Raw genomic sequence first — 15,956 nt, forward strand, 5'->3', positions numbered from 1 at the left:
CTAGTGTTTGGAAGAGGTTCACTGAAACAGGTTCCCCTCTTGCATATTTCAAAGAGAGGATTTAATTCCGAGAATTAAGTTGGTGGTTATAGAGATTCTTGGAAATATTTAACTTCCTTACTCCTGGAGGCTGTATGTACCGGGTTAGGGATGAAGGGCATCTCAGGCTGAGAGTGTGGTAATTGCACAATTAAACCCTGAACTCTGAAATTACATGGTCTCTGAGAGAAAGCGGGGCAAATTTCAGTAGATGAAATAGTTCAGCCTGCTAAATTCAGAGGAGAAAAAGTAATTTATTATTTCCCTGTAGAATCCCAGGCTTTCTTAACGGAAGACTTAGTAAAAGACAAAATAATAATACACTACTGTGTAAACTAGTATCATGACTGACAATTAGATCAGCAAGTGAGACAGGTGTTGGTGAATTCAGATTATTATCCTTCTGACGGCTGTGGTCACCTTTGTACCTTTTTCTACAGAAGGGAATAGATATAGCCTACAAAATGTCCATACAATAAGAATAGGGGAATACTTGCAGCACAACACAATTTTACATGTGAGAAATCACGAACCATGAATGCTGCAACAAGACAGGGTAGCTAAGGCTGGCAGAAATATTCATATTAAAAGGAAATGTACTCAAGTAATTAAGTCCATTACTAACAAAAAATGGTGTCTTTAGTAGCTTGTAATATTTACAAATACGAACTATTTAGGCTTAAATTCATCATAATGCTTGACTGCATGTAACCGAATTCCACTATCGCTCCTGTGTTTTTAACAACGTTATAGTTGAAAGAAACAGTACTTGGAAAACAACGAGAAAAGAGGAAACGGCACATGAGAGAAAGGGTCTCTGCTGTTGTAATTTCACTGTCTTCTGGTTTTCTTTAGGAATAGTTATTAGACAGCTTCATCCTATGGAAAACATTAAAGTACATATAAGTATACAAGTATATCAAATAAATTATGTAGCGTTGCTATTAGTACCCAATGTTATTCCATTTTACAAGGTGTGACTAATTTCCACTAAGCAATATGCAATACAGTGTCCTTCATGAAGTCTACTAACTGGGGACAGAGACCTGAGAGAAATGAGAAAACGTTAATCCAAAGTGTAGGTCTACCGATTGCTAGATTAAGGATGAACTTGAATCTCATTGGGTATAAAGTACTAAGATGTTACAGGAACGTAACAAGTATTTTCATTTTGCACATAACACATGAGGATGTTTGGGGATTTGGGTTTTGTCTGTTAGTTTTGCAGCCTTTTAGAACCACATGAGGGTTCTTGGTAAACGTCTCATTCCTTCTGACAAACGCAAGATCCTTAGTATTTTAGGTAGATTTTATATGTATTCCTGGTAGTATGCCAAATCTGAGATGTGGGCAAGTACTCTTACGGTGGAATTGCTTTTCCATTCCTCTTTATGAGTTTAATCAAGTAGGCTTTTTTGTGTGAGGACTATAACTTTGGGCCGTGGCGTGAGCTAACTCGGTTCCCTTAAGGCTGATGCTGAAAAAATTTCTGAATTATAAGAGTTACAGGTACATCCACTGGCTCCAGAGATTAACCTAATGATCTAATTCCTCTTCTTACCTGAATAGGTGTGGGTCTGCTGTCATGAATAAATTTTGCTCACAGCTTCAGCCTTATCTTATCCTTGTAACATTCACTCAGTGAATCATCCTGTCAAATTACTGGCTTGTATTACACGATATTTTTGTTGCACTCAGATAGCAGTCTGAAATGTCAAATCTTATAGGCTGATGTTACACCAAATTCTTGCTCTGGCATTTGTTATATTTTCTCAATAAACTTCAAGCACTATTAGAATTGTGTGGAGAAAAGGGACGTCGAGGAGGGAACTGTCACAAGTGTCAGTTAAAAAGTGACACAAAAAGCTGACAATTTTCATGCAATCTGGAATTTTGACCAACTCTAGCTGAAGTTACTTTCCAAATTTTTATTTTATCTGTATTTAAACCTGTGTTCTCCACTAAGTGCTTCAAAAAGTCTGACGGAGAATGAGGTTCTTCACTGTGGTAACCACTGTGAACTCGATTTTCACGCTTCGAGGCTGTAGTACACTTAGAGGGTAGGTTAGCGTGTGGAGAGGCCAAAAAATTTGTGTGCTTGTCCTTTAATATTTGTCAACGATCTGTCCATTATTGGATGTCACCGCTTTTAAACATCGCCTTGAAGCAAATCTGATATTTCTGGGTGGTTTCTGGTGAGCAATAGAGAATACTGCAATCTGAATTTTCTGACAGGGACGTTTCTCTCATCATCTCCTGCTCTGCTACAGGTGAAATAGCACCGGCCACAGGCTGTTTCCCGGGGGCTGCCACCTTCACTGCCCGAGTGCTGTGGAGATGGACAGCTGTCAGTCCAGCCTCTTCCACCAGTACTAAATAATCCCATGAAAGAATAATATTTTAACATCAGTACCTCAAATGTGTAGAGTGGCTTGCTCAATTGTGCTTTTGGGACTTGTCCCAGGCCCCACAGGTGAATGGATAGAAGAGCTCACTGAGAAGCCCCAGCATGTGACCGTGACGGTGCTGAGCTCCACTACTGCCCTGACATCCTGGACAGCATCACAAGAGAGCGGCGGCAACGGCACCATCGTGTCTGTGGTCTCTCTGACCTGTCAGAAGCAAAAGGAAAGTCAAAGGCTTGAAAAGCACTACTGCACTGAGGTAAATGGTGGAAGCTGGAGCCTTTTCAAATACAGGAAAAAATTTGCTAACCACCCTGCTGTTTGGGATCGCGGTGCCCAAGGGCCCTATCAGGCTCAGGGCTGCAGGGCACAGCAGTAGGTGCTCCCTTCTGCAATCTAAAGGGACACAGGTGGTGCAGAGCGGAGGGGAGAGCACAGCATTCGGGAAGGAAAGTGTTGCAGGAAACCACAGTAGTGTTAAAATTCTGTTTCTGTTGGAGGGACTGTGGCCAATCCTTTGTTCGAGCTTGTGAGCTGTGTTGTACCTTTTGAGACATTTTTGTGGCTGTTGTGGTTTAACCCCAGCCAGCAGCTCAGACCACACAGCTGCTTGCTTATATTCTCCCTCTTCTCCCCCAGAAGAGTAGGGAGAAGAGAGAGAAAAGGAGGGGAAAGGAAAAAAACCCACCACCTAGTGGGCTGAGATAAAGACAGTTTAACAGAACACCAAGAGAAAACAACCAACAACAACAAAAAAACAAACCCAATGATAATAACTATAATGGTAAAAGAATATACAAGGTAAAGTAATACAACGTAAGTCACACTCACCACCTGGTGAATTGGCTGTCCACCCTATCCCGAACGCTGATTGTGGATTCCCGCCCCGCTGCCAACCCTGCTTTGTAATACTGAGTGTGGCATCTCTGGTATGCAGTATTCCTTTGGGCAGCTTGTTCTGTCTATGCTCCCTCTCAGCTTCTATGGGAAGCTGAAAAAAAGTCCTTGAAAACTATAAACATCACCTGGCAACAACTAAACCAATATGCATTATCAATGTTCCTTTGATACCAAATCTGAAACCCAGCAGCCACCAGAAAGAAAAATAACTCTATCCCAGCTGAAACCAGGACAGGGGCAGTGGGAAAAATCATAATAACACTTAGGCATGTGCTGTAATACTATCATCAAACTTGCATAAATTCTTTCTTAGATATCCTACATATGAATACAGAACCTGACTAAACTTTCTGGAAGTTTAGAGGTGATCATAAGTCGGGTTTTCTTTTCATCCATCAAAAAAGATGTTGGCATGGGGAAGTGAATGCAGACCGCCTGTGATTTGGATGGACAACAATTCTTTAGGGCTGCCATACGGGATGTGTTTATAATGATCAATAATCCCGAACTCCCAAGTATGACAGTTTTCTGATACTTGAAACACTTAGTGAGTGCAACCCCATGACAGATCCTGTGGCTATGATGGATCGGTGGCATGTGCCTTCAATTAGCCCACATCCCAGTTACTTTACCAAGATGCTGATAAGGCCGTTTTCTGAGCAGTGCCACAACTTCTGTCTGGCTCCCTAAGTGCGTGTGATGGAGAAGTCTGCAAAGGACTGCAGTGCTGTCCTGCTGCGCCCTCAGCTTGCTCATGGGAATGGAAGGAATCCGCTAACCCTCCCAATAAATATTCATCATCTCCTTCAAACTTGTGATCAGCCCTGCAAGTTAATTAATACAGGGAGTCTGCATCCTTTAAAAATTTCTTTTAAAATGAATCATTTACAATGAATTGTCAAAACGTTTTGGGTTTTATTCCCAGACTGTCCATGAATTTAAACATTTTAGATGAACTTAAACATGTTTAGATTGTTTAGATAACAATTTGAGAGTTGTTTTTCAGAATCAGGTGTTAATCTCCTTGAGTTATTTTCCTTTAATTTATTAAAAGTGCAGTCATTACATCAGGAAGCAAAACAATACAGTACGCAATTATATACCAAAGATCACAAGTATATACATATGTGATTAAAGGAAATAATACAAAAATAATCTACAAACTCAAAAACAAGTACCTAAAGCTAATCCATGCATAAACAAGTTATCTGTAAAAGTAAATGTGTGTTTATTGCAAGTAGGTAGAAAGGTCTAAATACAGTTATTTGTTTCTTTTTCTCATTACAAATGTTCGTACCACCTCTAATCAAATTTTATCAGCTTATTATACCTGGAATTATTAATGTTGGTTTGAATTCTCCTTGACAAGCTGAAAAGGGCAAAATTCAGTGCAGAGTTCTATCCGTTTCTACCCTTGTGCGTGATTTAAAAGTGATTTAGCTTTCCAAAGCAGCTGTTAAATATAAAATCCCTTCCTCACTAAACTTGTGCTGGCACTGATGGAGTCGCTTGCATCACAATAAAACACCAGTGCAAAGGTGGCTGTGATACAGACTTTGGAAAGGTTGCAAAGAAAATATTAGTAGGAAATATCAGCCTGCAGTTCTAGAAGGGGTGCATGAAGTCCTTTCCTCCAAACTGCGTTTGCTGTTAGCTGGCTCTTCAGGAGATGAGGCTTTTCCTATTGAATCGGACCAGACCAATGCCTCCTGCTCTGACCAATACCTGGTGTGCCACAGCAGAAATTTTGATGGTGATGGTTCAAACTGAAAAGAAAAATCACAAGGTCCCTTAGCCAGGTTTTGTAGTGCTGTAATTCCTCTCTGATTTCACCATGCTGTCATTTTAACACTTGCATTCAGAAGACAGCTTTCCCATAAGACTGCCTTCAGCTCACAGAGCTCCAGATGAATCAGATGGCCGAAGAACAAACTCAGGCTTTTATTGAAAACGCACTGTCTAAATACTCTAAATAGCATCACCGGAATATCAATAATGTAGCCTGATTATTTCAATAAACTTTGGCAGCAGGAGAGAGTGGGTCTACAATGTGACAGGTAACCTTGCACAGCAAGGCAAGCGTGATTCTCTGGGTCAGATCATTCGTCAGCTCAGCCCTGACTGCTTTCACAGTTTTGCCATTTTGGGCTTAGTGAATGGTTTTAGCTGCTGATGCCAGTGTCTTCAGAATCATGTCTTTTGTAACTGGAGCAGTTCATGTGCAGTCTCGATCTTCTTTTCATTTACCAAGCAAATACCTCATATCGGATGCATTCCCCTCCTATTAGGTGAATTCAAGCAGCAGCCTCATTGAAAATCTTGTTCCCGGTGCCCAGTACCGAGTTGTGGTTTATTTACGGAAAGGACCGTTGGTTGGACCGCCTTCTGATCCTGTTACATTTTCCATTGGTAACCCTTGCATCTACTGTTTGATACATGTTTTGTTTTGCTTTGTTTTTAAATATGTGTAGAGAAACTACTTCTTCAGTGGGAGACAAATGTTTCGCATTTATATGTTTTTACCAAACCTAACTAGAGAGCAATTATGGCCAGGATTCACACACGCAGGGCCCTGTGGAAAGCACCGTCTTCACCCTTGAACACCTGAATATATGTGTGTCTCTGGCAGTGCTCATGGTGGATGTCATTTAGGGTGGGAGTCACCTCACTTAGGTGTAGCCAGCCTGAGCTGCAGGTAGTCTGTGATGCATGGAGAGACGTGGGTAATTCTTAGATGTGATTTATTCCCACTGTCTCACGAAGTCCGTGGGACTGCTGTTAAGACATTTGTTGCAAATGTGCCTTATGAAGGATGGAATGTGGCCCGGTCTGAAGGACGCAGTGCTAAGAGTCAGGAGACCTGGCTTATCTCCTATGGTACTACATGACCATCACCAACTTCAGTTGTCTATGCCTTGATTTTCTTGGGTTTAACAGTGAATCTTGATGTTCTCTGCTTTGAGATTTGAGGATAAGAAGAACCCTCTGAGACTGAAAGTAACATTTTCAAGAATGTGGTTTTATGGCCAACAGGCAGAGCTGCTGCCTCCATGCCTGTAATTCAGGATTACACCGTGCTCCTAAATAAAGAGTCACTTAGCATAGAATTCAGCATCTTTTAGTTGTATCATTTATTTTGTTAAGGTCACCGTTTTAACAAAATGTATTAAGAAGAGAATGGGCAAAGAGGAAGAGATTCAGTGTATAGAGTTACATTTGCAGAGAAATACTTGACCTGAGTCGCCCAGTTTCTCCTTTTGCCAAATAGTCTGCCTTTGGGGAGAGCAGGTGGCTGAAAGCTAGAGATCTTCAGTATTTTTCATTCTGCTTCCTCTCTGTGATGTAGGGAAGAAAGCGAAACAGAAAAACCCCACAAAGTTAACCTGTTAAGAATTGAATCCTTAAATGAAAGCAAGTATGTGGACTAGTGAATATGGTGAGAGCCTTTTCATTCTAGGCAATCTCTTTATATTTTTTCATAAATTGGGTCTGAGTAAAAATTTGAAAAGAGAGTATGGTATATTTCAGCAAAGGATAAAATAGTAAGCAAAAAAATACATATACTTTATTATTAAAATCTCTATCATTGGACGATTTTTACAAATGCTTTTGATTTTATTTCTCACTGTAGTTACTTCAGAAATCGGCAAAATTCTATTTTCACTTGAGAAAGTAAAATCATATATTCCCAAAGCAAATAAGTTCCTTCATTTTCTCTACTTTCGTGTGGCCTCACAACCATAAAAAGTTCTTACTAAACTCAAAATGGCAATGAGTTTCTAAACAAAACATCTCATAGATTTCTTATTATAAAGGGGATGTTCTGTTTTTATGGAGTAAAAAGACAGTTGTATGAGTTTTCATTTCATAACAGGATCTTGAATTTCATATTAAAATACAGAACTGCAAAGCAAACTATTTTCAGTGGTGGTTAATGACAAACGAAACTGAAATAAGATAAAATACACTTCAAAAAGTATTCAGTTCTCCCCATGTTTATCCTAAGCCTCACTTTCACTGGGTGAGTATCAACACTTTAGAGAAAGCAAAGAATAGATGTGGTAAATGATTTATGAAGGGAAAGGCAATTGTGCTAACATGGGCTGAAGTCATCTGGGTGCTGGGCTCGGCTCTGACCCGGTGTGCAATAGCTGGGGCTCTGCAACCCTCGCAAATGTTAGCAAAAAGTACTTATTTAAGTAGCCTCAGTTAAGTCATGAAGAATAATTGCTTTCCAGACAAGTAAAGGTTGCAGAAGTTGACCCTTATGTGACATTTTTCAAATCACTTGACTTCTCTTTCTCGGTGTCATCATCTGTGAGGCAAGACTAGCAATACGTGACAGCACCTTTAGGTTCCCCAGGGAAGGAGGGATAGACATAAAAACTATTCTTTCTGGTAGCCTTTATCTTCCAAAGTGTTATGACTTCTGACGCTTTTGGTTTTGAGCAACTTGAAATATCTCCAAAACAGCCTGATTTTCAAAGTAGAACGGAACCCTCTGTTTGTCCAAAATCAAGCCCTGTGCTTTATCTCAAGCTAAGCAGCCAACACCAAGCAGCCTCTAGTCATTTCTGAAAAAGTAGACATAACAAACTGGAGAACAAAAGCTGAAAATTGGTATTCCACTGCTTGTGACAAGGAACTTGTTGGGAAATAAAGTCAGGAACAAACCAAAAAAAGGTACAACTTGGTTAAGGAAAGGTATTGTTTTAAAATAAAGTGTAACTGGTAACGCGCACATTACTAACCACGGTTTCTGGTTTATAGTGCCCACTGGAATAAAGGATCTGACGCTTTACCCTCTGGGACCTACTGCTGTGGTTTTGAGCTGGAACAGACCTTTCCTTGGGGTGTTCAGGAAATACGTTGTAGAAATGTTTTACTTCAACCCATCAACGATGACCTCCGAGTGGACAACCTACTATGAAATAGCAGCAACCATCTCTTTAACTGCCTCCGTGGTAAAGTGACCATTACCGACTATTGCTTGCCCATGCCTGTGTGACCTTTCTTTGCCCAGCATTTCCCCCATGAATATGTGCCTATGCCTTTGAGCTTGGCACATTTTTCCAGGCAAAGCAGAGCAAATGGCCAGGGTGCTAGAGGCATTTTCTGTTCTAAAGTAAGGGAATGCCAGCGGAACCATGCTAAATTTTAAGCAGAGTGATGAGTTATGAGATGAGCCTCTATTTTGTTGACAAAATGGGCATGTTCAGCAAGTCCAGAGGCAGCTTCAGTTTGTGGGTCAGTTTGTCAGTCAAGGCTTTAAAAAATTCCATCATCTCCTCTGGGGGAGTAGTCCAAAACCTTATCTACATAATTAATATTGATAATATGGATTTGGGGCTTGCGGGCTAGTCTTGCAGTGTGCCATCTGGAAGGCTTAGCTGCAGAGATGCTCTTGTGAAAATAGCCTTCATGTTTCTGAAGCCACAAAGACTTATCACAGAATCACAGAATGGTAGGGGTTGGAAGGGACCTCTGGAGATCACCTAGTCCAACCCCCCTGCCACAGCAGGGTCACCTAGAGCAGGTTGCACAGGAACGCATCCAGGCGGGTTTTGAATGCCTCCAGAGACGGAGACTCCACCACCTCTCTGGGCAGCCTGTTCCAGTGCTCTGCCACCCTCAAAGTAAAGAAGTTCCTTCTCATGTTTAGGTGGAGCTTCCTATGCTCAAGTTTGTGCCCATTACCTCTTGTCCTGTCACCAGGCACCACTGAAAAGCGCCTGGCCCCATCCTCCTGACACCCATCCTTTAAGTATTTATAAGCCTTGATAAGATCCCCCCTCAGCTGTCTTTTTTCCAGACTGAAGAGACCCAAATCCCTCAGTCTTTCTTCATAAGAGAGGTGTTCCAGTCCCCTAATCATCTTGGTAGCTCTCTTCTGCACCCTCTCCAGCAGTTTGCTGTCCTTCTTGAAGCGGGGAGCCCAGAACTGGACACAGTACTCCAAAACTTATGCCAGGATTTCAACTAGGTGGAGACTGGTCTCTAGAAGAGCGCACACACACACACATATATACACACATGCATCTTTGCAAGATTGGGTACTCGGCAGAAATAAAGTGAAGTTTTCCTCTTCCTTTCCATGTATTCCTAGAGGTGAACAGATTTTATTCAGACTTTGCCATAACACAAGACAGCAAGCAATTTTAGCTGAAATTAGTTGTTTAGAAAGTTATGAGTATGCAAAAAGGATAGCAATAACTTTCCCTTCTTGTGAGAGCCATAGAGATTTACTGTAATTGATTTGCATAATACCATTTGTGGAGTCATTTTTACTGCAGCAGCTTAACTGTAATTGGGTACGTGACTGTAAAACTAGCACATAAATCTCCAGGGAAATTAAAAACAAAAATAACTTACCAAATGAGTAATTAATATCTTGTAATCATGACTCAGCACGATTGGATTAAAACCTGAATGATCCAAGTCATCTTAGAAATAATGTCATCTTCCAGAGTTAATGTGGTCCATTAGAAAATGAGAGGATATTGTCCCCTACTGTTGCAAATCCTGTTCACGGAAGCCAAGTTGGAATTCCTTTGTCTGAATTTCAGTCCAAAATACAACAGTGCTATATCACAGCTAAAGTGAGCATTTCTTAAAAAATAATTTTAAAGAGTAAGCCTGAATTAGAAGAGTATCTCCCTGTTTTTCTGTCATGGCATTTAACATACAGGTAGGTATTGGTGAATTGTTGTTTGGGTTCTCTAGCGGTGCTCCAGAATCCCCATGTCCAACAAATTTCCTGATGATCTAGTGACATCTCTGAGTGGTGTATTCTGGAGCAACAGTGTCAAGCCCAGCGAGGAGGCAGGGCAATCAAAAATCAAGCTATCTGACAGCTTAGACCAGAAATTCTACCCTGAAGGGTTATCACTTGGTGAGAACTTTTGGAACTGAATTTGCTTTTTCCCTTTGCTTGGTTGCTTTGTTCATTCTGTGCTCCGCATTTTATTTTAAAATTGTCAAAACTATGTTGTTATTGTCAACTTTACACAAGGGTCATGTCAGAAGAAATCCAAGCAGCTTCAATGCTTTGGTGTTAATCTGATACAACTTTTTCTAAAAAGCATAAAGAGAATAGTTCACAAACCCTATATTTGGATTGCCTTGTAGCATCTGGGAAAAAGCCACTGGAAACGGCAGAGGTCTGTAAAAATAGCAATCTCTAATTTGTCAAAAATTTTCATTATTTCTAATTTGCTTTTATTTTTAATTTTAAAAATATCATGAGGCTTTTCATTTAAACATAAAACTAAATATTTGAATTGGTTTGTGCTATCAATGGAAGTATTTGAACGTTAAGTTAAATATTACTTATAATATAAAATACATGGCATTTTATTACTTCATTTATATCTCATTTGTATTTATATATATAATTTATGTCTCATAAGTCATTTATGTTTCATTCGTATTTAATTTATAATAAGTGATAATAGAAAGTGAAATACACTTCGAAAATTGGAAAAAAATAAGTCTTTTGAAGTGACAGTATCTGAGCCAAAAGCATTTTCTAATTTATCCTCAAACCCTATCTAACCAAAACAGAAAAGGCTACGTTTTTCAGTTAAATATTCTGCCTTCATTAAATCAGAATTTTGCGATGGAAGATTGCTCCGTGGGAATCATTCTCACCGCCCTGGAAATCAATGCGAGGTGTCCGTGGTGGGTAGGACCTGGGACCATGTGCCCGTGGGTAACCAGCAGACCCGGCACAACCGTGTTTGCTCTCCCTGCACAGAGTTTTGAATAAATTTCAAATGCCAAATTACAAAGATTTCCACTGGAGCAAGGAGCGGGAGCTCAGCAAAAGCGTCCCGTGTGTGGGCACGGGGTTTATAAATATTGTCATGTTTTAGAAGTCACGTCTCATGCTGGCGAATTGTCTCCTGAGCTGCTCTTTGTCTTTTGTCGTTTTCTAGAGAATAGCTAACCTGCTGCCTGCATGGTATTACAATTTCCGGGTCACCATGGTGACTTGGGGGGACCCAGAGCTGAGCTGCTGTGACAGCTCCACCATCAGCTTCATAACAGGTGAGCAGCCGCCTGAAAAGACCGTGGAAGTGCTCCCAGGAGCTGAGGTGCTGGGAAAGTCTGACTTGGAGGTTGTGTTTCACCTGCAGATGCTTGCAAGATGTAGGGTATTTAACAGCTGAGCGTTGTGTTGTGTTTTTGTAAGGAAAGCTCTAAGGACTGCTTTAAATTAATATGTATAATTTTCCTATACAAAGCACAGTGTTTGATTACTCTGTTCCAGCCCTTTAGCAGCTGAATACAGGGCTCCAGTGAGGGCCAGCGATCCTGCTCATTTTTTATGACGGCGTGTGTTTTAGACATCGAGAAGTTAATGGGCAAATAGTAATCTGTATTCTTAGGTTTGCTAATATTATGGAATATTTTTCTGTATATTTGCAATGTTTCCAAATACTTTTCCCTCCTGTTTCCCCCTCCCAGTAACGCAGACCATGACTGCACCTGAGCTAATGTGGAGTAGAGTTCTGCCCTCTTGGGCAGGCTGAGGCAGGCGGTATGTTTGGCAGCACGTTATTCTTGTCCTCCAGCTCTGCCTTTCCTGCTGGGTGTTTTTTGCTTGTGCCCAGTAAGGAGGGAAGGGTGCTCCTGTGATCAAGGCATTCCACCTGTGCTGGGTAGATTGGCCTTGGGAAACTGGTGTGGTGCTGGCAAGTCAGTCATAATTCAGATTTTTAGCTGCAATAAATCGATATAACCACACGGATTGCTCTCTTCCAGTTGGGTCCAGCTTTGTGTTTAACACACTCTTGTCAGATACTTTGGGTTTGAATCTTCAATGTGTCAAACAGATTAATTGGAGAGGAAACAGCATACCACAGCTCCTGTTAGCGCCTTGCCACGTGTTCCTAGCATCCAGGCTGGTTAAGTTAAAGTTCCCTATTGAATCATTTTAGTTTTATGCACCACTGTTTAGTTCACCTTGCAGAAGGTGACTGAAAGCAGTAAATAATTCAGATGGACCTTGAGAGGAAATAAAGTATGTCTCGCTCTTCTTTTCCAGCTGTAGAAATCAAATCAAGAGGAAAATCAGCCTACAAGGTCCCAACCACTCCCTCCAAAACTGACACTAGCCTAATCCTAGATTTTCTTTTAGGTGAGAGGCTAAAATGACGCAACTGAGGAAGGAAAGGAATTAGACCCATTTGCAATGATGGATTAATATAGTGCCTGTGCTCGACAGAGCTACAACGGAAAAATTATCAGTGGGTTAAGTCCGAGCTCCACTGAAGCCAGCAGAAACCCGCCCATCTTGAGATATCTGGTCCCGAGCTACACTGCTGACAAATTCTGGCACTTCTCCAGCGTATCAGAAACTCGTAGCACCCACCAGGGCCCTGTGAAGGGTCTCCAGAGATATTCATTGTCCTTTGGCATCAATCAACTTTCCTGTAGCACTGTAAGGAAGTAATTTTCCAGCTGGTTGGTTGCTGTATGAGGGGAGAAATGTCTTTTCCGACTGATTAGGGTACCAGGTTCGGCATTTTAGAGTGGAAATGTTCCAGTGGGGCGTTTACACTTCAATATTGTGTTTCCAGAAACCCGCAGCAGAAATGAGGGGAATTAAGGTTGTTCTAAAATAGAAGCCATCGTCAGGATCAGTCTGGATCTCTGTATGGTGAAAGTAAAGACTGTTACTGCCATTAGATGAAAAATGGATCGACTCCTTAACTAGCAGATGTAGACAAAATCAGAAATGGATGAATCTCTTAGAGAATGTCATCCATTTATGATTGGCAAAGCTTCTCTTCAAAAAGGTCATGTGGTCTTAAGTGAAAATATCTAGAAAATATCTAGCTGGAAAGTTGTACCTATGCTTAATTCCTCTTATTATCAAAGGTTTATCCTTTGCTTCTGATTTGAATTTTTCTTGTTTTAATATCCAGTCTGTTAATTCTTATTACACTTTTCTCGTATTGATTGAAGAGACACAAAGCTTTTTTTCCCTTTCTATACGGAATTTAGTTTCACTCTTTTCTGTTAATAAATTCCTTCCATTGAACTTTTCAGGTCCCCTCACTGTAAGGCATTTTCTCATGTTACTTTTTTTCCCTACTCTGCCTCTCTAATTTTTACTGTCTTTACCAAAGTATGCGAAAACTGGAAGTGTAATACCAGCCTGCTGAATACTCCTACAGAGGCAAAATCAGCTCCCTATTCAATGCTCTGCTGTTTGTGCATCTAGATGATTGCATTTCCTGTGGCATCGCACTGGAGGTCTGTGTTGATTTACTTCTCTTCGGTGGCTTCTAACAGAATTTATCATTTGGGAAGTGTTGTCTACATGCCGTTTTGCTAAAGACCCAACTTTGCACCTGGTGCTTTGCAACACATTTTGTTTGAGCAGGCCCAGCGTAGGGGCCAATAATTCAAATCACAGCCCTGTCCAAACCCTCCACTCCTCTGCCAGTTGCGTGGTTCGTCAGCCATGGTTTTACTTTCAGAGCATTGATGGAAGTGTTGAATGGCAGTAAGCCGGATCACAGCGTATTAAGGGAAGAGTCCTAACAAAGAAATCTGATTTGATCAAATTACAAGTGCTTATTGATAGATGGTCACCATTGAATGTGAGCATTAAATACGCTCCTGTCCGCTGATTGCCTTATTTCTTGCAATCTCTTCAGCTTTGTCCAGGGACTGCTGTCAGGCTAGCTCGTGAGAAAGTGGCATGCCAGTTTTTCACGTGTGCAGGTTTGAAATGTTTGTCCCCAGTAGGTATTGCCTTTTCACTCTTGCAAGTTACCAGAGGACTGCAGAGTTCTTCATCACCCTCAGTCTCTTTCCAGAGAGGGAACAGATGGTTTTATGGAGCGCTTGGTCCCTTTCTGCGTCATTCCGAACAATGCCACCTTCTCTGCACAGGTTGCCAGGAATTAAAACAAGCAAAAAAACCACAACAAAACAACCCACCAAATGAAAAGCCCTAAATTTTAAAATACTAGAATGAAGGTTTTGTAGTCTTCTTGACAGTACGCCATCTGTCAGTTCTTCTGTGTGTAACTGGAAAGCTAACCTCCGCACCTGGAACACAAGCTTGATTTTTTAAAACAAAGCAGAAGGATCATCTGTGAGTTTGGGACCACACCTTGCAGGAAGCTCAGAGCAGAAAAAACAATTCCCTAACACAGGATCCCACAGCTCGTGTGGAGTCTACAGCAGGCTGGGACTTTACGGAAGTGTGGTAGCCGGAATGAAAAGGGTATTGCAAGAGACCAGATGATATATAGCTCACTCCCGCAACAATTAGTCAGATATCCCCAGGAGAATGGGGGAGACTTGGGGCATCCCAGAGACTTACCAGAAACAGCATTTGTTGTCTCGGGCTCCTGCAGCAACAGTTGCACGCTGTTGTGTGAACGCAGGGAGAGACCATGGCGCTGCCAGTGTTGCTGTGGTGACTAATGAGTTTTTAATGCCACCTGCTGTAAACAGCTGGATTTAAAGCAATCATAAGCAAGGGCACTTCAGACCACCAGCATTTTCTTTTACAGCAAGAATGCTTTTAGCTTTGGAGAAGCAAAAAGAGTAAGACAGACAGACGCTTGGTGTTGTTGAGTACCATCACGTCTGCTCTCTGTTGGTCCCGTGGATGCTTTCAGCTGTCACTTTGGGCCAGGTCAGCAACGGGATGTAACTTCCCCACAGCCTCTCGGTGCGACTTGGCTCCCAGTGGAACATGGTGCCAGGGGAGTCGGTCACGCAAGCCCTGGCCCTTCAGTCTCATTTCACGTATCCTGGGTGTTCGGTGACACATACCTAACGCAAACGGCTGTGTGAACATTAGGAGGGAAAGTATGTCATCAGTATTTAGGGATAGGAGGAAATTATTATCAAGTGTATAAAATTCATGCTAGTCATGACATTAAATTGCAAAGAATCCTTGTGTAGGGATGGACTGGGAACTCTAGAAATTAAAAGAAGCATTACTTTATAGGTTTTATACTAAATAAGGTTGCTTCCTCTCAACAGCATAAAAGGACAGTGTCAAGATTAATTTGAGATAATAGCCTTACTAAACGTTTCTAAATGGGTCTAAATTGGCTGTGCATTGTATTTGCTGCCTTCCTCAGCAATTACTTCAGAAAGTCTGTTCGCTAACGAATGTCTTAATGCAAAAGTTACAGAAGCCTTCGTGAAAGCAGCAGTGACATCTTGTGGCCCCTTCAAACAGACCCAAGCTCCCAGTTTGTCCTGCGTCCAGGCCTCCGGTGGTGGGAAGGGTCCTCTCGCCGGGCAGACGCAGAGGAAGATCAACCATTCTGTATCGTTTTCCCTATTGTGCTCCTAAAGAGCACACAGCCAAGCACACAGATTCGTACACTGCCCTGTTTTATCCAGGTTATCCCACTGATATCACTTTGAGAGGGGGTTATGGTCTTTACCGATCGCTGACTTTGACTTTTGGGTCTCCACTCGGTTTTAACTTAAATCCTAACAACTGGAGACCTGCACTTCCGAATTAGGCAGTGGCGGTGAGCTGACCAGCCATACTCCTTCTGCAATTAATAGAGAGGCACCACAAGGAGGAAATTCTCTTACTCCTTTAAATACCTATTTTAGGAGGAC

The 15,956-nt window shown here is 41.5% G+C and overlaps 1 protein-coding gene across 1 annotated transcript in view; it reads left to right on the plus strand.

The window, feature by feature from the left end:
* Positions 1 to 15,956, plus strand: part of PTPRO (protein tyrosine phosphatase receptor type O) — a 156,928-nt gene that overhangs the window by 103,726 nt on the left and 37,246 nt on the right. Inside the window, 4 exon segments of the mRNA XM_074585393.1 lie at positions 2,504 to 2,703; positions 5,633 to 5,753; positions 8,115 to 8,308; positions 11,282 to 11,393. Of these exon segments, the coding sequence (XP_074441494.1) occupies positions 2,504 to 2,703; positions 5,633 to 5,753; positions 8,115 to 8,308; positions 11,282 to 11,393 (627 nt within the window).

The sequence above is a fragment of the Larus michahellis genome, chromosome 1, assembly GCF_964199755.1.
Source record: "Larus michahellis chromosome 1, bLarMic1.1, whole genome shotgun sequence".
Lineage (NCBI taxonomy): Eukaryota > Metazoa > Chordata > Aves > Charadriiformes > Laridae > Larus > Larus michahellis.